This window comes from Zootoca vivipara, chromosome 8 (assembly GCF_963506605.1).
Source record: "Zootoca vivipara chromosome 8, rZooViv1.1, whole genome shotgun sequence".
Taxonomy (NCBI): Eukaryota; Metazoa; Chordata; class Lepidosauria; order Squamata; family Lacertidae; genus Zootoca; species Zootoca vivipara.
Window position 1 is genome coordinate 88,046,446 of NC_083283.1, and position 21,717 is coordinate 88,068,162.

Genomic DNA, 21,717 nt, shown 5'->3' on the forward strand with positions numbered 1-21,717 from the left:
AGAAGTCACACGGCATGGCAGCAGCAGGAGGCCCCATTAATGAAAGCGCGCCTCATGTTAAGAACAGTTTCAGGATAAGATCGGACCTACGGAATGAATTAAGTTCGTAACCGGAGGAACCACTGTATGCTATATGGCAGGGGTGGCCAACTCCCAAGAGACTGCGATCTACTCACAGAGTTAAAAACTGGCAGGGTTGCTGTATGCTGTATGTATTTGTTTTTTATCTTATATTTTGGAAATGTACATCCAGTTTTCCCCCTTTAATTTTCTTGGGGGGGGGGCAAGAGAGTGGGGTCCTAAGCTATAGCTTGTTTAGCTTATATGTGAATCCGGCCTGGCCTGTGGGTCCTGACATCTGTCCCTAGATCATGGCATCCAGCTGGGTCCCAAATCATGGCATCTAGCTATTAGCATGATGTGATCCATAAAACACAGACATGATACTCCAACCTACCTCAGTCCATCAGAAACTCTCATAAAAGTTAGGAAAAGGAGGAGCTACTTTTGATGTGTACTGAAAAAGATTTAATGTTGTTGGGTTTCCTCTGTGGTTTGAGGGGTAGACTGGGCAGGCTGGGCCTTCAGTATAAAAGAGCATTTTTGCAGTAAATGTTAAACTCCACTGGGATTTTGAGGAATGATCAAAGTTTTCAGCCTGAGAGCCAGAATCCTTCCTGGGCAACTTTCCAGAATGAGCCCTACAGCTGCTAACATTGGGCAGTGCAGGACACCTGTCTGCAACTTCCTTCCTTCAACATTGGCACTCATTATTATACCGGGATGTCATCCACAGAGTTGTTTGCCACATTGCTTTCCAATTCCAGTATTTTATCCCACACAACCAGTGCTATTTTTCAGGAAAAAGAGGTGCCAGAACTCAACACCTCCCTTATCAGGGCCGTCTTAAACCCACCCGGCGCCGTGGTGCAAAGGTCCCTCCGGTGCCGCCCCCCCCCCCCCGTTTCCCAGAGTTACTGACCTTTTTTAGGGGTGGGTGGGATCCGGACGAGGGAGTGAGCAGGCAGGCAGAGCTGCTACCCCGGAAGCCTCCCCTAGCAGCTCCCGTGAGCCCCTCCTGGGCCGGGAAACTGCACCAGCTGCATCTGCTATATAATTAGAGTGAGCAGCGCAGGCGTGATGGTGGCGGCCCCTCCTCCGAGGCCCCGGCAGGAGAGCAGCTCTGCCCCTCGGGCCTGCTGGAGCACTGAGCAGCACTTTGCCCAGTGTGGCATGGCAGAGGCTGACAGCGCCACCGCCGCCAGTAAGTAAGGCGGCGGCAGCAGTCTCAGGACCCCCTGAGCCGGGAGCGCTTCCCCACCCCACAGCACGGCCAGCAGGAGGAGGAGCAGCCACAGCCGCCGCATCGGCACCTGGAGCGACCCGGCGAGGGCGCACGGCCCTTGAGCTTCCTCTCCTCTCCTCCTCTTGAAGCAGAATCAGCGAGACTCGCACGTGGTGCCACTCTAGGCAGGAGTCTCGCTGATTCTGCTTCAAGAGGAGGCATAGCTGCCAAGTCTCCCGTATTCCCCGGGAAACCCCCGTTTTTCCAGCCGTTCCCAGTTGGAAAAACGGGGTTTTTTTGTTTCCCCCCGGTTTACTTACCGACCGGGGAGGCTCCTTCTGTGCATGTCTGGAGTCTCTGGACATGTGCAGAAGCGATTTCTGGCGGCCATTTTGGAACTGGGCGGAGCATGCTCAGAAGCGACTTCCGGTGCTGCTCTACCCAGTTCCAAAATGGCGGCAGCGCTACTTCCGGTCTGCCGATCCCTTATTTTTCCAGCATGAACTTGGCAGGTATGAGAGGAGGAGAGGAGAGGAAGCTCAAGGGCCGCACGCTACTGCTGTCGTGGGGCGGGGGGGGCGCCGGCAGCAGCTGCTCCCAGACACCAGCCGTTCGGCACCCCTTCCGTGCCCCTGGTGGTCAGGCGCCCTGGCACCTTGCGCCACCGGGCCCAGGCCTAGAGACGGCCCTGTCCCTTATTCTCTTATAATGGCAATGGTGCCCATCTGAGAGGGGCCAGAACTGAATTCTAGTGAGTTCTAGCTGGAAAAAAGTCCTGTGTGTGACATGCATTGATAGATAGAAGGTGATGATAGATAGATAGATAGATGATAGATAGATAGATAGATAGATAGATAGATAGATAGATAGATAGATAGATAGATAGATGATAGATAGAGATGATAGATAGAGAGAGAAAAATGATAGGTAAGTAATTAGAGCCTGCCATAAGCTTTGCCTATGTTGATTGATAATTTTTTGTTCTCCTGATCTTAGCAAAAGGGTGGAGCTGATTTGCTTGAGAAAAGAAACATTTTGCAACAGATTGGGCAAGGAGATACCCTTGTCAAATTCCTCGCGTCATGTTCTTTTGCTTCTATGAGAGAGAAGTTAATGTGTGCTCTGTCTTTTGGCCTTATTTCAAAATATTTCAGGGCTGGGTGAGGAGAACTTGCACAATTTTCCAGTGAGCATTGTTCAGTCCTCAATGTTGAATAAAAGACAACATTGCAATGAAATGCAAATATTGACTTAGTTTATTGACTTATGTTCCTGTTCACAGTGTTATGCCAGAAAAAAAAGATGTTGCTCACCATTCCAATTTCTGAGTGGTGTGAGAATCCAGGGGTTCCACGCACTTACCCAGGATTCAGTGTCCTTGCAGTGAGGGACAGCGGAGACTGTGTTGGGGGCTCACAGCATTAGCTCCCCAAAAGGTCTCACTCCTGCCATGGTCACAGACTTTGATACCAGCAGAAATTAAGCATGGCTTTCCCTCTCTGGCTTCTACTTTCAGCCTGCTTCCAGCTCTCACACACAACTTAGATGGCTCACTGGGTGACCTTGGGCCAGGCACCACCTCTTAGCCTAATTTACCATACAGGGATCCTGTGAGAATGAATGGGGAGGGGACCAAGGACACCACCTTGAGATCCTTGGAAGATGAAGGTGGTATATAAATGTAATAAATAAAATAAAAATGAATTAAATGGATAACTTGAGGATGTTCCCCATAAATAAAAATCTGGAAGGATCTATTTTGCAACCGTTATGGACAGTCAAAGTTTTCTTCCTTGTTAAAAAGCATTCTTACCATACAGTGGAACCTCGGTTTATGAATTTTCGGTTTACGAATGCAGCGGACCCATCTGGAACAGATTAATTCACTTTCCATTACTTTCAATGGGAAAGTTCACTTCAGTTTATGAACAGACTTCCGGAACCAATTACACCCATGCTTCGGGTTAAGTACGCTTCAGGTTGAGTACTCCACAGACCCGTCTGGAACGGATTAATCCACTTTCCATTACTTTCAATGGGAAAGTTCGCTTCAGTTTATGAACACTTCAGTTTATGAACAGACTTCTGGAACCAATTGTGTTCATAAACCGAGGTACCACTGTACTTTTCCATGTATAAGACTAGGTGGTTTTTTTTACTAAAAATAATGTTTAAAAGGGGGGAAGTCATACACGGGGGCAATCTCCCCCATTTTCTTAATTTTGAGTCCCCCAAAATAGGGAGTGTCTTATACACGGGGGCGTGTTATACACGAAAAAATACGGTAATATCCTCTACGTGTGTAGTGGAGGGCAACCAAGATGATAAAGGGACTGGAAACTAAGCCTTATGACGAACGGATGAGGGAGTTGGGTGTGTTTAGCCTGGAGAAGAGAAGACTTGAGAGGTGACATGAAAGCCATCTTTAAATAACTGAAGGTCTGTCACATGGAAGATGGAGCACACTTGTTTTCTGGTACTCCGGAGGGCAGGACCCAAACCAGTGGATTCAAATTACATGAAAATAAATTCTAATAAACATTAGAAGGTATTTTCTGATGGTGAGAGCTGTTTGACGGTGGAACAGACTCCCTTGGGAGGTTGTACACTTCATTGGAGGTTTTTAAGCAAATGTTGGGTGGCCATCAGTCAGGGATTCTTTAGCTGTGATTCCTGCTAGATGACCCTTGGAATCATTTCCAACTCTAGTAGTCTATGAATTGTAACAAATGAAGTAGGCTGGTTTTGTGGGGGGGGGGAGAATATTAAACAATATAATATTTATAATATTTTTTTAGAAGTAGTATTTAACTGATTGGGAATACAACATCTGCACAGGTTGAAGGAGGTCATATAGACACTGTGATCTGCTTGGGGCCTTGATGGCGAACCAGTGACACGTGTGTCACCAGTGACACGCCTAAGCATTTTTGCTGACACGCAAAGCCTCCGCCGGCCGCTTTAAGCATGAAGGAGCAAGGCGTGCAAAGGGAGACACACGCTTCCCCTTTAAGAGCAGAACCTCCAGTCTCACCCCTCACCTGGCAAAAAGTATCAAATATGGTGTGCGGGGACGGGCTGGCGCAGCACGGACCAATAGGAGCGCGTGGTTTCCGCAGCGGGAAAGCTTGGCGCTTAAAAAAAAAAGCGAGAGTAGGAACAGAAAGAGAAAGGGCTGGGCAGCCATCGGGTGTGCTCTTGCCCCAATCCAGATCCGTCCTTGCCCCTGGCAGCCCTGGCGGGTCCTCCACTCCCCCCTCCCCCCGATCCCGAGAGCGGCTGCCCACTTGCTGCTCCTGGACTGCTCAGGTAAGGACTGCACTCTGGGGCGGGGGGGGGGGGGTAATTTGCATTAAGCCCTTTTTTTGAGGGGGACGGGACACGCACAGCTCTTTATGTATTGCATTTCAGGGGCATTCAAAGGGGCAATAGGGGAGTTTCTTGTCTGAAGTGGAGCCGGATCCCTTTCTAAACATCTGTTTCCCAGACTTGTTGCTTATTTTGTATGCCGTCCGCTGCAGGGGCCGCTTCACTCCTTGGCTCATAGCTCAGGCAGAAAAACAAAACAAAGCTTGAAGGTGTTGGCAGGATTAATGGTGGGGAAAGTGACTCTGATGTCCCGTTCCCCTGCAGCTTCGTGTTGACTCTGGTTTGTGTTTTGTGTGTGAGAGACAGACAAATAGATACAGTAGCCTACAGTTTCTCAGCCGAGGAGGCAGCTTGTTGCTACCGTATTTTAACTTCTTTTTGCTTGCATTTAGAGCAGTGATGGCGAACCTATGACACCCGTGTCAGACGTGACACGCAGAGCCCTCACTGCTGGCACATGCCCCATCGGCCCATTCGCACTGTTGTCGTTTTCCCCCCATTTGTTCTCTTGCTCCTCCTACAGCTTGTCTCCACTACAGCTTGTCTCTGCTGTTAAAACCAGGATACTTTGTTGCTGTTGTTGCTGTTGCTGGTAGCCCTTTCTGTGCTGTTTCTTTCCTGGTGCTTTGGCAGACTATGATTGGGTGTAACAGCGTTCGTTTTTAACCCGTTCTGTGCTGGGTTTTTTGGCGCTTTGGCAGACTATGTCGGTGCTGCGTGTTAGTTCCAGCGAAGGTATTATTCATCATTTATTTCTGTTCTCTCTCCCCCCCAAAAAAGTGCAGCAGCTTTGGGGCATCCCCCCCTAAAAAAGCAAGGCAACTTTTGCACCCCCAAAAAAACCCTCCAAAACTTTGGTCATCAGCTCCCCCCCAAAAGCTCAACAACTTTGTGATAAAGAAGGGGTTTGGGGTTAGGTTAGGTTAAATAATTAGTTTTTGGTTTATTAAATACAGTTATATATTACAATTATACATTTTTGTTATTTAAACTCTAAATATTGCAAAATTATGGGTTTTTTCTCGAAGTGACACACCACCCGAGTTATGCTCGGTTTTTTGGCAAATTTTGACACACCAAGCTCAAAAGGTTGCCCATCACTGGCTTGGGGGCTCTTTGTGTATGAATCTACAGTTCATCAAACAAAGGTAGAGGCAGAAGGGAAATCTCTAAGCTGTGGAGAGAGGAATGTAGGGGAAATCCCCCAGGCATGCAAAATAGGCATTGCTAGTTGTGATGTCCTTCTCCTTCAAAGGATGCCTTTACCTAGCAGGACATTCAAGGTGAGCATAATTGTTTGCAGTTGCACAATCTGCCTTCCTGGGTGTGCTTCGTTGACTGGTTCATCACATTTTCTCCAGAAAGAGGGGTGGATGTTGTGATATATGAAATTATTTGCTTGACAGAATTTGCATTTCCACAATGGAGCAGGTGATTGATCCATATTGCCTATTTAGGGTTTAATTAGGGTTCAATGTGCTTGAAGGGGATACATGATTGATAAATGGCACATGCCTGTAGATCAACCCTGCCTGTCCACTGTATGTCCACCAAAATCTCCTGTGAAACTGAATTGCTGTGTAGCAAAATGATGCATGTCTAAAATGTGTGTCACCAACATGAAAAGTTTGGAAAGCTCTTGCTTAAGCCACAGGCATAGAATAAACTGTCCAGCCCGGCTTAGCCCAACTTCCCACCTTAAGAGGAAATGGTAAATGGTATTTCTGTCTTCTGTAATCACTCTGATAAGATCTTGAACATAACAAAAGGAGTTTTGCAAGAAGTATTGCGGACAAACATTGAAATAAATGTTCTTGTGCAGTTGCTGGTGGTATTGTGACTCACACTTCTGATTGTGTCATTCCTCCAGTTGCACAAATTCCTTCTTCCAAGCGCAAGCCCCCTGCAGGGAAATCCCCAGACCACACTATAAAGAGACTTCCTTCTCCATGCTTCATCCAATGTGTCCAAGCTGGGGAGATGAAGTCCATCAGTGGAGCTGGGCTGCTGTTTCTTCTGCAAAGTGCAGTTGCAGCAAATGTCACTGCAGCAAGGCTGACAGCTGGGGTAAGAGATGCCTCTTGATTATTTATCATTAACTCCACAAAATGTAGTTCTTTTCCTTCTGGCATAAGCATCGCAGTATTATGCAGGTTAAACTGGGTGAGAGTGTTCAAAAGCAACTGATTCCCAACTAAGGGCAGTGGTAGGTTTTTCAAAAAGGTCAGGAGGGAAGCCAAGGGTGGGGGGCTATTTTATATTTGTGTTGCTGTTGGTGTTTATATTATACCTTCACAGTATACAGGAGGACAAGACCCTGCCCCAAAGGCCTTACAATCTAGAACTTACCAACAGAGCAGACAACACAGTAAGGAGAGGGGAAAGGGAGGCAGAGATGAATTAGGCTTTATTTCAGTGACACCAAATTTATAGAAAGAGAAGTTGCTGAATTGCAACTTATCACCAAGCTCAAAACCATGGAGGGACCTGGTTTGAACAGAGATATCGGGTTCTTATCTCATTATACATGATAAGCGATCTTCAGCCATCTCCACCCTTGCTTTTTCATGCAAAACCATTTGCAGTCGTTTGCGGTCATCAACAGCTATCAGTCAGTCAATCACCCATTTCCACCACCCTTCTGAGTGATCCCCCCTCCCCATCCCCACCCCTCCCCACCCCTTCTCTACATAAGTGCCTGGAAACTTCCATTTCACTGTATCTGAAGAAGTGTGCATGCACACGAAAGCTCATACCAAAATAAAAACTTAGTTGGTCTTTAAGGTGCTACTGAAGGAATTTTTTTTATTTTACTTCGATCCAGACCAACACGGCTACCTACCTGTAACCAAATTTATAGCCAATAGAACAGCATGTTGTTGTTGTTTAGTCGTTTAGTCGTGTCCGACTCTTCGTGACCCCATGGACCATAGCACGCCAGGCACTCCTGTCTTCCACTGCCTCCCGCAGTTTGGTCAAACTCATGTTCGTAGCTTCGAGAACACTGTCCAACCACTTTGTCCTCTGACGTCCCCTTCTCCTAGTGCCCTCAATCTTTCCCAACATCAGGGTCTTTTCCAAGGATTCTTCTCTTCTCATGAGGTGGCCAAAGTATTGGAGCCTCAGCTTCACGATCTGTCCTTCCAGGGAGCACTCAGGGCTGATTTCCTTCAGAATGGATAGGTTTGATCTTCTTGCAGTCCATGGGACTCTCAAGAGTCTCCTCCAGCACCATAATTCAAAAGCATCAATTCTTCGGCGATCAGCCTTCTTTATGGTCCAGCTCTCACTTCCATACATCACTACTGGGAAAACCATAGCTTTAACTATACGGACCTTTGTCGGCAAGGTGATGTCTCTGCTTTTTAAGATGCTGTCTAGGTTTGTCATTGCTTTTCTCCCAAGAAGCAGGCGTCTTTTAATTTCGTGACTGCTGTCACCATCTGCAGTGATCAAGGAGCCCAAGAAGGTAAAATCTCTCACTGCCTCCATTTCTTCCCCTTCTATTTGCCAGGAGGTGATGGAACCAGTGGCCATGATCTTGGTTTTTTTGATGTTGAGCTTCAGACCATATTTTGCGCTCTCCTCTTTCACCCTCATTAAAAGGTTCTTTAATTCCTCCTCACTTTCTGCCATCAAGGTTGTGTCATCTGCATATCTGAGGTTGTTGATATTTCTTCCGGCAATCTTAATTCCGGCTTGGGATTCATCTAGTCCAGCCTTTCGCATGATGAATTCTGCATATAAGTTAAATAAGCAGGGAGACAATATACAACCTTGTCGTACTCCTTTCCCAATTTTGAACCACTCAGTTGTTCCATATCCAGTTCTAACTGTAGCTTCTTGTCCCACATAGAGATTTCTCAGGAGACAGATGAGGTGATCAGGCACTCCCATTTCTTTAAGAACTTGCCATAGTTTGCTGTGGTCGACACAGTCAAAGGCTTTTGCATAGTCAATGAAGCAGAAGTAGACGTTTTTCTGGAACTCTCTAGCTTTCTCCATAATCCAGCGCATGTTTGCTATTTGGTCTCTGGTTCCTCTGCCCTTTTGAAATCCAGCTTGCACTTCTGGGAGTTCTCGGTCCACATACTGCCTAAGCCTGCCTTGTAGAATTTTAAGCATAACCTTGCTAGCGTGTGAAATGAGCGCAATTGTGCGGTAGTTGGAGCATTCTTTGGCACTGCCCTTCTTTGGAATTGGGATGTAGACTGATCTTCTCCAATCCTCTGGCCATTGCTGAGTTTTCCAAACTTGCTGGCATATTGGGTGTAGCACCTTAACAGCATCATCTTTTAAAATTTTAAATAGTTCAGCTGGAATATCATCACTTCCACTGGCCTTGTTATTAGCAGTGCTTTCTAAGGCCCATTTGACTTCACTCTCCAAGATGTCTGGCTCAAGGTCAGCAACCACACTACCTGGGGTGTACGAAACCTCCATGTCTTTCTGGTATAATTCCTCTGTGTATTCTTGCCACCTCTTCTTGATGTCTTCTGCTTCTGTTAGGTCCTTACCACTATTGTCCTTGATTATGGTAATCTTTGTACGAAATGTTCCTTTCATATCTCCAATTTTCTTGAACAGATCTCTGGTTTTCCCCATTCTATTGTTTTCCTCTATTTCTTTGCATTGCTCATTTAAGAAGACCCTCTTGTCTCTCCTTGCTGTTTTTTGGAAATCTGCATTCAGTTTCCTGTATCTTTCCCTATCTCCCTTGCATTTTGCTTGCCTCCTCTCCTCCGCTATTTGTAAGGCCTCGTTGGACAGCCATTTTGCTTTCTTGCATTTCCTTTTCCTTGGGATGGTTTTCGTTGCTGCCTCCTGTATAATGTTACGAGCCTCCATCCATAGTTCTTCAGGCACTCTGTCCACCAAATCTAAATCCTTAAACCTGTTCCTCACTTCCACTGTGTATTCATAAGGGATTTGATTTAGATTGTATCTTACTGGCCCAGTGGTTTTTCCTACTTTCTTCAGTTTAAGCTGGAATTTTGCTATAAGAAGCTGATGATCTGAGTTACAGTCAGCTCCAGGTCTTGTTTTTGCTGATTGTATAGAGCTTCTCCATCTTTGGCTGCAGAGAATATAATCAATCTGATTTCGATGCTGCCCATTTGGTGATATCCATGTGTAGAGTCGTCTCTTGTGTTGTTGGAAGAGAGTGTTTGTGATGACCAGCTTGTTCTCTTGACAGAACTCTATTAGCCTTTGCCCTGCTTCATTTTGAACTCCAAGGCCAAACTTGCCAGTTGTTCCTTTAGCATTCCAATCCCTACTTTCCCTACTTTAGCATTCCAATCCCCTGTAATGAGAAGAACATCCTTCTTTGGTGTCATTTCTAGAAGGTGTTGTAGGTCTTCATAGAATTGGTCAATTTCACTTTCTTCAGCTCCGGTAGTTGGTGCATAAACTTGGATTACTGTGATGTTAAAAGGTCTGCCTTGGATTCGTATCGAGATCATTCTGTCATTTTTGAGATTGCACCCATTACAGCTTTTGCCACTCTTTTGTTGACTATGAGGGCCACTCCATTTCTACTACAGGATTCTTGCCCACAGTAGTAGATATGATAGTCACCCGAACTGAATTCGCCCATTCCCTTCCATTTTAGTTCACTGATGCCCAGGATGTCGATATTTATTCTTGTCATCTCATTTTTGACCACATCCAGCTTACCTCCATTCATGGTTCTTACATTCCAGGTTCCTATGCAATATTTTTCTTTACAGCATCGGACTTTCCTTTCGCTTCCAGGCATATCCGCAACTGAGCGTCCTTTCGGGCTTTGGCCCAGCCGCTTCATCAGCTCTGAATCTACTTGTACTTGTCCTCCGCTCTTCCTCAGTAGCATGTTGGACGCCTTCCGACCTGAGGGGCTCATCTTCCAGCGTCATAACTTTTATATGCCTGTTGTCTTTGTCCATGGAGTTTTCTTGGCAGGGATACTGGAGTGGCTTGCCAGTTCCTTCTCCAGGTGGATCACGTTTAGTCAAAACTCTCCACTATGACCTGTCCATCTTGGGTGGCCCTGCATGGCATAGCTCATAGCTTCTCTGAGTTATTCAAGCCCCTTCGCCACGACAAGGCATTGATCCATGAAGGGGAATAGAACAGCATATCCTCCAACATTTCCCCAATGAAAATAGGGACATCCCATTCCATAATCATCATTTTATTTACACATCTTACTGGGTTGCCCCAGCTACTCTGGGCAGCTTCCAACTTATATAAAAACAAGAAAAGATTAAACAGAGGATTGCCTTCAGATGGCCCAGGGGTCAGATACCTCCATACCCTCCAACATTTCTCCAATGAATATAGGGACATCCTAAGGAAGAGGAGGACATTCCAGGATCAAATCAGAAATGGGAATGGCTTCTCTAAATCAAGGATGTCCCTGGAAAATAGGGACACTTGGAGGGTCTGGAACAGGTTTTATGAATCTTCTTACTATATTGGTAAAAATATTAGTATTATTATTAATAATAAATATGCTAAATATAAATTATGTAAGAACTATCTCACTGGGTCACAAAAAACAGCAAGCAAGACCATAAAATTTGAATTGGTTAGAAATAAATCTGTTGCAAACTCTTACAGGAAGGTGGGGTGGATGGGAGAGAAATCCTAGGTTCTTTCATGCTATCTAATCCCACCCAGGGAAGGTTCCCAGCATTCCAAACAACTGTGACCAAGAAACAGAATGCAGGGTGAGCAGTTTAGAAACATAAGAGTTGCACCTGCAATTTTGGACAAGGTTGCAGAGGCATCTGCTCCCCCCCCCTGACCCTGGGTGACCCTTCCACCACAGGCTGAGCTTCAAGCTACATCTTAAAAGTCATGGAGTGAAAAGTAGCTGCAGGTGAGCCAGGCTTTCTCTGTTGAGACTTCTGTAGGCTTCACCAGGCAGAGGAAGCTGGAGAAGAATGCAGAGCTGCTGTTCACTTTCTCTGTCTGTTGTTGTTCTATACCCGCCTTGTCTCTTCTTTAGCAGAGCAGGAACAATTTGCCATTAGGGAACTTGTCTGCTCTCTCTGCAGGTGTTGCAGGAGCCTCCATGCGCCTCATCTCTCTGAGGGATGAGAAGATCCAAGGGCATGGTACTTCTTCATATTCAGTTTCCGTTCAAAGGAGGTATCACTGGAGCCTTGCAATATTCAATCAGATTTGAGCTTATGTAGAAATGTATTGGGTTAGCTAGCATAACTGGAGGTAGACAGCTTTAGCGCTTGGTTGTCTTAGGGGATTTTAACATCCATGCCGACACGACCTTACAAGGAGCTGCTCGGGACTTCGTGGAAAGCATGGCCTCCATGGGGCTGTCCCTGAATAAGTCTGGCCCAACTCATAGCTGCGGACATGCCTTGGACCTGGTGTTCACCTGGTGATCTGACACTAAGCAAAAGCAAAACTAAAGAAGTGCCATGGTCAGATCACTACCTGGTGCAACTGGACTTCTCCGCGACCCTTCCCCTCTACATTCTGAAGCTGACCAGACACGGGTTAGAGCTCAATGTCGAGCCTACCAAGTGGCGGTAGTGACAGCAAGGAAGACTTTCTTCATCGCCTCTATTGCATCTGCGGAAAACAGCAGCAGGAGAATCTTTCAGGTGGTTCACAATTTAGCGGAACCACCTGCTCCATCAGGGCCCAGTACCGGCCACATGATCTCCTGCAATGATTTTGCAAAGTTTTTTGCAGATAAAGTTGCTCAGATTCGGGAAGAGGTAGACTCCACCATGGGAGCAGGGCCAGGGCGGGGGAGTGCTAGAGTCCTGTCTAGTCCAGTTGTGTGGGATCAATTCCAATCTGTTACCTCCGAGGATGTGGACAGGCTGCTTGGATGAGTGAAACCAACCACCTGTTTCCTTGATCCTTGCCCATCCTGGCTTATAAAAGCTAGCAGGGAAGGGCTGGGCGATGGGCTTTGCAGGTTGGTGAATGCTTCTCTCTGTGAGGGAGCCTTCCCAGACCCGCTGAAAGAGGTGGTTATTAAACCGCTTCTTTAAAAACCGTCTTTCGATGTGTGTCACGGTCTGGTCGGTGGGAGGTAGCAGGCCCACCTGAGGACGTCAGGACTGGGGGCAAGATGGTGGTGTGGAAGCAGGAATGGTGTCCGGATGGTGCGGGGCTGAGGGTCCAGCAGGCAGTCGCAGGGTCAAGGAACCGAAGGTTGGGAAGCAGGGCATCACGGAGGATAGGACCCGAGGGTCAAGGAGCAAGGCGGAGGCGAAGGTCTGGAAGTCGAGGAGCAAGGCATCGGCAAGGCGAAGGTCCAAGGGTCGAGGAGCAAGGCGAAGGATCAAGGAACAGGAGGCCATATGCAACAAGGCAGGGATCGTGTTGCTGTGGCAAAGAGCTGAAGGGAAATGCTGAGCTTTTATCCCTCCCAGCTCTTGCCACCAGGTCCAGTGAGATATCAAGTGGTCTCACCTGAGTGGCCACTCCTTGCTTCTCCAGCACAAGCTGAGGCCGGCCCCAGTCCTGCAAAGCACTACAGGCCCCAGAGCCTGACTCCTGCCCATCCTCCTGACAATGCGGCTAATATGGCCAACTATCGCCCAGTCTCAAATCTTCCATTCCTGGGCAAGGTGATTGAGCGAGTGGTTGCTGAACAACTCCAGGCACGCCTGGAGGATGCGGACCATTTGGATCCCTTCCAGTCAGGATTCAGGCCTCATCATGGGACTGAAACTGCCTTGGTCGCACTGGTCGATGATCTCCGGCGGGCTAGGGACAAAGGTGAGAGCTGTTTTCTAGTCCTGCTGGATCTCTCATCGGCTTTTGACACCATCGACCATAACATCCTTCTGGACCGTCTAGAGGGCTTGGGAGCTGGGGGCACTGTCATGCAGTGGTTCTGCTCCTTCCTCTTGGGCCGTGTTCAGAAAGTGGGGGGGGAGGAGTGCTCAGACCCCTGGGCTCTCACTTGTGGGGTGCCTCAGGGTTCTGTCCTTTCCCCATGCTTTTTAACATCTACATGCAGCCGCTGGGAGAGATCATCAGGGGGTTTGGGCTGGGTGTTAATCAGTATGTGGATGATACCCAGCTCTACCTCTCTTTCAAATCAGAACCAGTAAAGGCAGTGAAGTGTCTGGAGGTGGTTGGAGGATGGATGGCAGCTAACAGATTGAGATTGAATCCTGACAAGACAGAAGTATTGTTTGTGGGGGATGGGAGGCGGGCAGGTGTAGAGGACTCCCTGGTCCTGAATGGGGTAACTGTGCCCCTGAAGGACCAGGTGCACAGTCTGGGAGTCATTTTGGACTCACAGCTGTCCATGGAGGCGCAGGTCAATTCTGTTTCCAGGGCAGCTGTTTATTAGCTCCATCTGGTATGCAGGCTGAGACCCTACCTGCCCACGGACTGTCTCGCCAGAGTGGTGCACGCTCTACCGGTAGTTATCTCTCGCTTGGACTACTGCAATGCGCTCTATGTGGGGCTACCTTTGAAGGTGACCCGGAAACTACAACTAATCCAGAATGTGGCAGCTAGACTGGTGACTGGGTGTAGCCGCTGAGACCACATAACACCGGTCCTGAAAGACCTACATTGGCTCCCAGTACGTTTCCAAGCACAATTCAAAGTGTTGGTGCTGACCTTTAAAGCCCTAAATGGCCTTGGTCCAGTATACCTGAAGGAGTGTCTCCACCCCCATCATTCAGCCCATACACTGAGGTCCAGCGCCGAGGGCCTTCTGGCGGTTCCCTCACTGCAAGAAGCAAAGCTACAGGGAACCAAGCAGAGGGCCTTCTCGGTAGTGGCGCCCTCCCATCAGATGTCAAGGAAATAAACAACTATCTGGCTTTTAGAAGACATCTCAAGGCAGCCCTGTTTAGGGAAGCTTTTAATGTTTGATGGATTTCTGTATTTTAATATTTTGTTGGAAGCCGCCCAGAGTGGCTGGGGGAACCCAGCCAGATGGGTGGGGCATAAATAATATATTATTATTATTATTATTATTATTATTATTATTATTATTATTATTATATTGTGTCAATAATTTCATGTTATTTCCCCCAACCCCAATTTTCTTGCAGCCATTTGCTAATGTGACTGGTTCTTTGGACGACCACAAAGTTTGCCAATGTTCCGTGTTCTTACCAGACACCACATTCCCTGTGCAGAGGATGGAGAGCCTTGAGATCTTAGCCCGACAGCTCTCAAATAAATTTGAGAGTGAGCTTTCAAAAGTAAGTTACTTTAAAAAATAAATAAAAGTATACACCTCTGTAGTCAGCACATATAGTTTCTGGTTTTTTAAAACTAAGTTGAGAGAGGGAGGGAGGGAGGGAGGGAGAGATCAGCTCCCATTTGTTTCACAGGGTCTGTGCAGAATAACTTCTCAGTAGATTGTGCCCAGTGACGTTACACAACCTTCTATATTTTTCTGGTCTAATTGGCAACTGCAGGCTTTAATCTGTTTGATTAAGCACCCAAGACTTTGGCTCCTGCAGTTTAATCAGATAATCTTAATCAGTTAGCCTGTGAATTAAGGGACCACTTGATCGTTGCTGGTGCTGTTTTAATTCTGGTGTAGTCCTGGCAGTGTTGCTCTTATCATTTTATTTCTTATGCCACACTCTGGGTGACTGACAGGCCACCCTGCTCCAAGGACAGGTGTAGCTAGCAAACCAGCCAAAGCTGGGCCTAGCCACTCAGAGCCACTCAGGCCACATGAGCACATACAGCTTGGAAGTGGCCCCCCATGTGGAACATGACATTCACCTATTTACCACCAGAGTCTCTGTCTGATCAGAATTCAGCCTCAGTTCAGGCATCAATTCAGCACTTGCACAGCCCCTTCTGATTTGGATAGTATGAAGAGAAAGAGTTGGCTTTCATCAGCATGCTTCAAATATCCAGATGAGGCCATCCAATGGATTAAAATCGATGTTGAATAGCATGGGAGACAAAACAGAACTTGCCATGAGGTTGAGCAGAAGTCAGAAACACAAATGAAAAGATTAAAAATGGCCTTTCCTTCAAAGAATGAGAGTTAGCTTTGTCACATTGCATTGTAACCTATACTTCCTTTAACTTTCAAAAAGGCACATGTCCTGAGGTTCTGTGCAGGCATAATTAATAAAATCAAAGGTTAAAAAGCAACCAATTAACCAAGTGAAATGTTTTCCTTGGTTGAGAGCCCCACATTAAGCATATTGCTTAACATACCTTGGGGGGTGTCGGGGGGGGGGGTGTCTGTGGATACAGAATCTACTGATTAGCCTCACTTTTACTGTAAGGGCAGGGGAAGCTCCTGTTATTATTGTGGCAGGTAGTTGTGGGGAAAATCCAATGAAAAGCCATCAAAAGGGTGGATCTTCTCACACAAAAGAAGTCTGATAATAGCCTGATGCTCCTCTTTACGGTCTGAAAATATTGCAAGACCTGAAGGTGGGGGATTCAAGAGCTCTCTCTCTCTGCCATATGAAGCTGCACAACAGTGGCTTGTTTCCATGTGTTCATGAGGCTGTCTAATTAAAGCAAAGCTCCTTAGCTTTTTGCTGTTTTGTGGTTTGCTATAGGAATTCTGCTGCCATTTCCCTTGCAATATTCATTAAAAATCCCCACAAATAAACCCCAACACCTGTAATCTCGAGGAAGTGGGGTGTGTGTGGGGGAAATACCTCATGCAGCCAAGAACCAGCATTTGACATTGGCTGCTTGATGAAAAATATGCAGGGTTTCAATTAGGTGTCCAGGAGAAATTATTTGACTGCTCCAGGAACCAGATGTCATAACAAATGAAGTGTCCTTGAATTAATCAGGAGGAAAGACAGAACACTAAATTATAAATTCTGGCCATAAATATTAATAAACTTTCTAACAGTATAATCAGGAAGAGATAAGAAGTTTAAGCATAAAAAAATCTACAACAGGGAGGTGGTGGAGACAGAGACAGTTCTCTGCAAACATTTGTTTTTTGCTTAAACAATTTTCTTTAAAGTAATAGGAACTATGACACACAAAGACTACAGGAAGAAAAAAGAGGCAGAGGGCTTTATTCCCCTCCCCATGCCCACACCTGCCCAGGGTGAGGCTTACATATGTTCACCTCTGTCCTCTTGTTGAGAAATGTCCCTGGCTACAGAGGGGAAGAGAGGATCCTGGCCCAAGAAGGAGTTGTGTTGGCTGAATGGGAACCATGAAGAGCCAGGGCAAGGGAACACCGACTGATAGTGGACGAACTGGCCCCAGATGCCAATAATCTCCATAAATTTGTCTAATCCATGTAGGTGCCACCACTGCCTCCCACAGTATATATATGCAGAATAGCACCAACTCCTAGGGGCAGAGGTGCCTTCAGCCCCTCAATATTTTTTGGTAGGGGATTCAGCCCCCCCCCCATATTGAGAGGGAGAAGGAGGCTGAGCACCAAGCCCCCTCCTGCTCCTCCTCCTGCCAACAGAGCATCACTGATTGACAGAAAAATGGGAAGTATAGGAATTAGAAAACAGAAAACAGAAAAATGGGAAGTATAGGAATTAGGCTGTGAAGGCTTTCTCACCTGACTTCACAAAGAATCAGACAACAGACTGAGAATCGCATAATCATAGAATTATAGAGGGTCATCTATTCCAACAGTGACAGATTTCTAGCAGAAGTTAAGAAGGGATGGTCAAGGACTAAAATGAGCCATTTGGTTCATTCTTAATGGGGTCCCACTTGTAGGGCTACAAAAAATAATTTAACAAAATGTCATTGCCTCCAACCTACATTAATAATTTTGATAGGAACTTGTCCACAGTGACCCAGTAACCACTCATCAGTATTCAAATGCTTTTTTTAATCATTTGTGCTTACTCGGGAATTATCTTCAGCTATTCAGCAAAATAAGTGATTACAGAAAAAGTCGTCTTCCCAGTTTAAAGCTGTTTAAGGATAGTTTTAAACAATGAAAGTTCTGAAACCAAACAATGTTGTTCTCCTGTGGAGCACTATGTGATTAAAGTTATGGTAGCTGGAAAAAGAAACCCCCCAGCCCTACCCCGAACCTTTGCAGCTCCGCAGCCCAGCTGGACAATTCAGCCTAGCAGGGCGACAAACCCTCAAGCTAGAGGCAGAGTGACACATCCTCTTGGCAGATAACAGATCGGGTCAGACATGAAAACAAAGCTTTCCTACAGGGGTGTTACAGATACTCACTTATTTATGACAATTGTTTATACAGGAAAAATAAAGAGCCTTTTGAGGCTTCTGTTTCATAGTTGAGGTCATTTGGTAAAGACATAAAATAAATGCAACCTCATTTGTAATTGTTCTATATAAAAACATTGTTCAAGTCATCACCTTTCTTATTCTTTCCAGCAGCAAATGATTGATGGATCTTGTAAATGCATAACTGTTCTTGGAAATGGCTAGGTGCCCCAGGCAAATCTGTTTGAGATGTGCTTCTATCGCACCGTCATGGGCCTCTTGTAATCTCACACTGGAATCACTATGCTGAGGATTTCTTCTACACAGTTAATCATCCTGACATGAAAACCTATTAATATACCACAGTCTGAAGGGTTAACTAGAGGGTGATGTCATCCGAAAAGAACCCATATAGCTTTGGATTGTTGACCACCTGGGAGTGGGCACACCAAGTTGTGGCACTTGGAACTCACTGTACAGTGGTACCTCTACTTACAAATAACTCTACCTACGAATATTTCTACTTACGAATGGAGCTCCGTCCGCCATCTTGGATGCAGTTTAGATAGGATTTTTTCTACTTACGAATTTTTAGATAGGGTTGCTTCGACTTACGATTTTTTTCTCCCAATGCATTCCTATGGGATTCGACTTACAATTTTTTTCGACTTACAAATGTGTGTTCGGAACGCATTAAATTCGTAAGTAGAGGTACCACTGTACTCAGCTAACAGAACTGTACAAATTATATGTTTGGTGATAAGCTAAATCTAATTATATGGTCATGATTGTGAAACATTGTTCATTTTTACTTTTTACTATGATGTTCCCATACACCCTGTTCCCCTAACCCTCCTAAAAATTCAACCAGCCCCACTTCCTAATTTCTGTTCTGTGAAGGCCTATTTAGTTCTACATGCTTTGCAGGAATCTCAGCAACTAACTTGAACTTGAACTGTAAGGTAGGTAATCTATGTAAATGTTTTTGTGCCTAAAAGCTCTTTTGATCAATTGCACTTTATTGATGAATCCACTAGATTTTTTTAAAAAAAGTATGCATAAGGATCATCTGTGTCATTCTGTCGCAGTCTGAGGCACTTTTCTGTTGAACTCAATAAAAATTAAAACCCACTGAGAAAAATGTAGCTGAACAGTGATTACACTTTCCCTATCTTGCAGACATTCTTCTTTATCTATGTCATTTATCTCTAATCTTTGTCTTTATTTTTAGACCAGAATCCATAGCAATGTTATATAAGCTTCTGTGCTCAGTGGTACCCAAGTAATCATATTTTGATCTTGGCGAGATTACAGAGGTGCAGTGGGGCAAAATTTATCTTTTTAAAAGGTAAATTAAATACATTTTCTAAAATGGAATACATCCCTGTGTATATGTATAGATTACCAAGTACACCAAAGAAATTGAAATGTATGAAAAAAGGATTGTAAACCTAACCATCAAGATTGAGCGCATGGAGAAGACGAGCATTTCTTACACTGAACTGGACTTCCAACTGATGAAACTGGAAATCAGTGAAATGGAGAGGCTAGTCACACAGCTGAAAAGTACGCTACCGGGAAGCAATGTGATTGTGGAGCAGCTGTACGGAGAGGTATGGTAAAAACTTTGTTAAGATCCACAGTTTCTCCTGATAAAATCTCCGGTAGCTTTAATTTGATTCTCCTGAAATTATGCACATAGAACCAAAGGTAGAAATTATTCCCTCCCTTCCTGGCCAGTTTACACAAGGGCTGGAAAATATGGCTGGTCCACGAATAAGAGAAAAGTGTCCAGGATGAAACAGTGGGGCTGGAATAAGGGTCAAGAGTAAGGGGGAGAAGGATCCAGGCCCAAAGGAGGAAATTGGAGCTATGTGGTCCAGAATAGTTACCATGGACCGGACCAATCAAAAGCTCCACAAGTAGCCTGCTGTGTAAAAAATTAGTAACTATTCCCACACTGAGCACTGAAAAGAATTCATAAATTTGCATCCAATCTCTCACTCAATTTGTTCAAGGCACTTCACAGTAAAAGAAGAAAACCACGCACACAAAACAAAAAACCAGGAAGTTAAAGCAAATTAGTAACTGCCAAGCTGCATAGCTGCCAAGTCTCTGTTTTTTTGCAGGAAACCCCCGTATTTTAAACCATTTCCCGCTGGCAGCCCAGATTGAGAAAAAACCCCATAAATCCCCCGGATTTCCTACCTGCCAGGGAGGCTCCATTTTGGGTGCTGGCGCTGCCCAATTTCCGGTGCCCAGACATGGGTAGTGCAGCACCGGAAGTCACTTCTACGCATGTCTGGATATGCATAGAAGCGACTTCTGGTGCCGCTCAGCCCATGCCTGGGCATCGAAAATCGGGCAGAGCGGCACCAGAAGTTGCTTCTACACATGTCCGGACATGTATAGAAGTGACATGCGGTGCCACGCTACCCATGTCTGGGCACCGGAAATCGGGTGGCGCCGGCGACTTCCGGTGCCACACCGCTGCTGATCCCGCATTTTTCAGTGGGAGACTTGGCAGCTATGGCTATTTGCAAAAGTCAACTACTGTATGTGACATTGAGCAGCTGTCAGACATCTATCTACAGTACATTAATGGTGATAGCGTAAAATTTATTATTAGAAATGCACAATTTCTAATTACCCACTGCACTCTTGGTAACATCCTTTATTAAAATATCAGCAAAAATGAGTTTGCAAACCAAACTTGAGATAACCAAAAGTCACTCCTACCATTTTATGTGCTAGATTAAGAATTTGAGTCTCATGGTGAATGAACTGGAATCGCTGGATAAGCATAACATCCTTGCAGTCCGCCGAGAAATTCTGGCTTTAAAGAATAAATTGCAAGAATGTGAAGCGAATACAAACCAGAGCACCACCAGCCACTACATCCCTCCTGGTAAGCATTGGTTTTGTTAGAAGTATATTTTCATATTTTCCATTCTTGGAAGGCAGGGTAAATAATTAGATCTGAGGCTTCTTTCCTGAAACTTTCCATTTTGTTACATATATTGTGAATAGTATTCATTTGCCCAGCCCTCAGCATGTCACACTGTGGCCATTTTCATCCTTTCTTGCAGTGAATGAGATAAAGAGCAGAGAGGAGGACCAGGCAATTAATGGAGAAATCCTTCATTTTGCAATGAAGCATGGATTAAAATGCTTCTGAAAGTAAATAAGTAAATAATATCCTAACCAACCAGAAGTAAGCCCTATTGAAGGGGTCTCAATTTTAGCAGCACCTTGGAAGGTTTGGGACTTCAAAACACCTGGCACTGGATGGCATGGTGACATCATGTGATTGATAGTGGGTGTCCTTTCCTACCTGTCAAATTTGGCCTGCAACACCAATCCTGATAATGATTAGGTTGTGGGGTCATAAAGGCTCCCGCCCCCTTTGATTGTTCCAGGTTGTGTGTGACTGCAACTCTAAAAAAACACTAAGACATGACTTAGGAACTAAATGAAGCCACATGGTAAAATGTGCAGAAAAATGCTGGAATAAAACACTTCCTCACTGGTCAAAAGTGCAAAGAACTGGCAAAATTTTGACTTCAGTTTATTAAGCAAATGTCTTCCAAGGTTCCTGAATGAGTCTCCCACCCAACTAAAGCTCAATGACTCCTGCCACATTGCAGAATGTCTCCTAATTTTGGAGGGGGAGGGACCTTTGTCATGGGTAGCAAGATTCAGCAATCTCTAATGACTCACTGGTGCCAGAATTTAATACATTCAAGTTATCCACATAACATAATGGAGGATCTCGCTGATCTTTCTGCAATGACAAAGAATTAAAACTCTTCTGAAACTGCCTTTGTGATCTCTTGCTCATCACAACCTTGGGAAATACATTTCCTGCACTATCAATATGCTTGCAGTATGCTGATGAAATGGGCCATCGGGGAAATCAG

General features: G+C 45.4%; 1 protein-coding gene across 3 annotated transcripts in view; it reads left to right on the forward strand.

Annotated features, from left to right (window-relative positions):
• Positions 1-21,717, forward strand: part of OLFM4 (olfactomedin 4) — a 37,974-nt gene that overhangs the window by 8,176 nt on the left and 8,081 nt on the right. The window contains exons 1-5 of one of the 3 annotated variants that reach the window (XM_035101290.2): positions 4,465-4,594; positions 6,525-6,721; positions 14,698-14,850; positions 19,198-19,410; positions 20,552-20,705. In XM_035101290.2, coding sequence (XP_034957181.1) covers positions 6,635-6,721; positions 14,698-14,850; positions 19,198-19,410; positions 20,552-20,705 — 607 coding nt within the window. In that variant the 5' untranslated portion in view covers positions 4,465-4,594; positions 6,525-6,634. Of the gene's footprint in view, positions 1-4,464; positions 4,595-4,736; positions 5,390-6,524; positions 6,722-14,697; positions 14,851-19,197; positions 19,411-20,551; positions 20,706-21,717 lie in introns of those variants that run through there. The other 2 variants (XM_035101289.2, XM_035101288.2) reach the window with 2 other exon arrangements.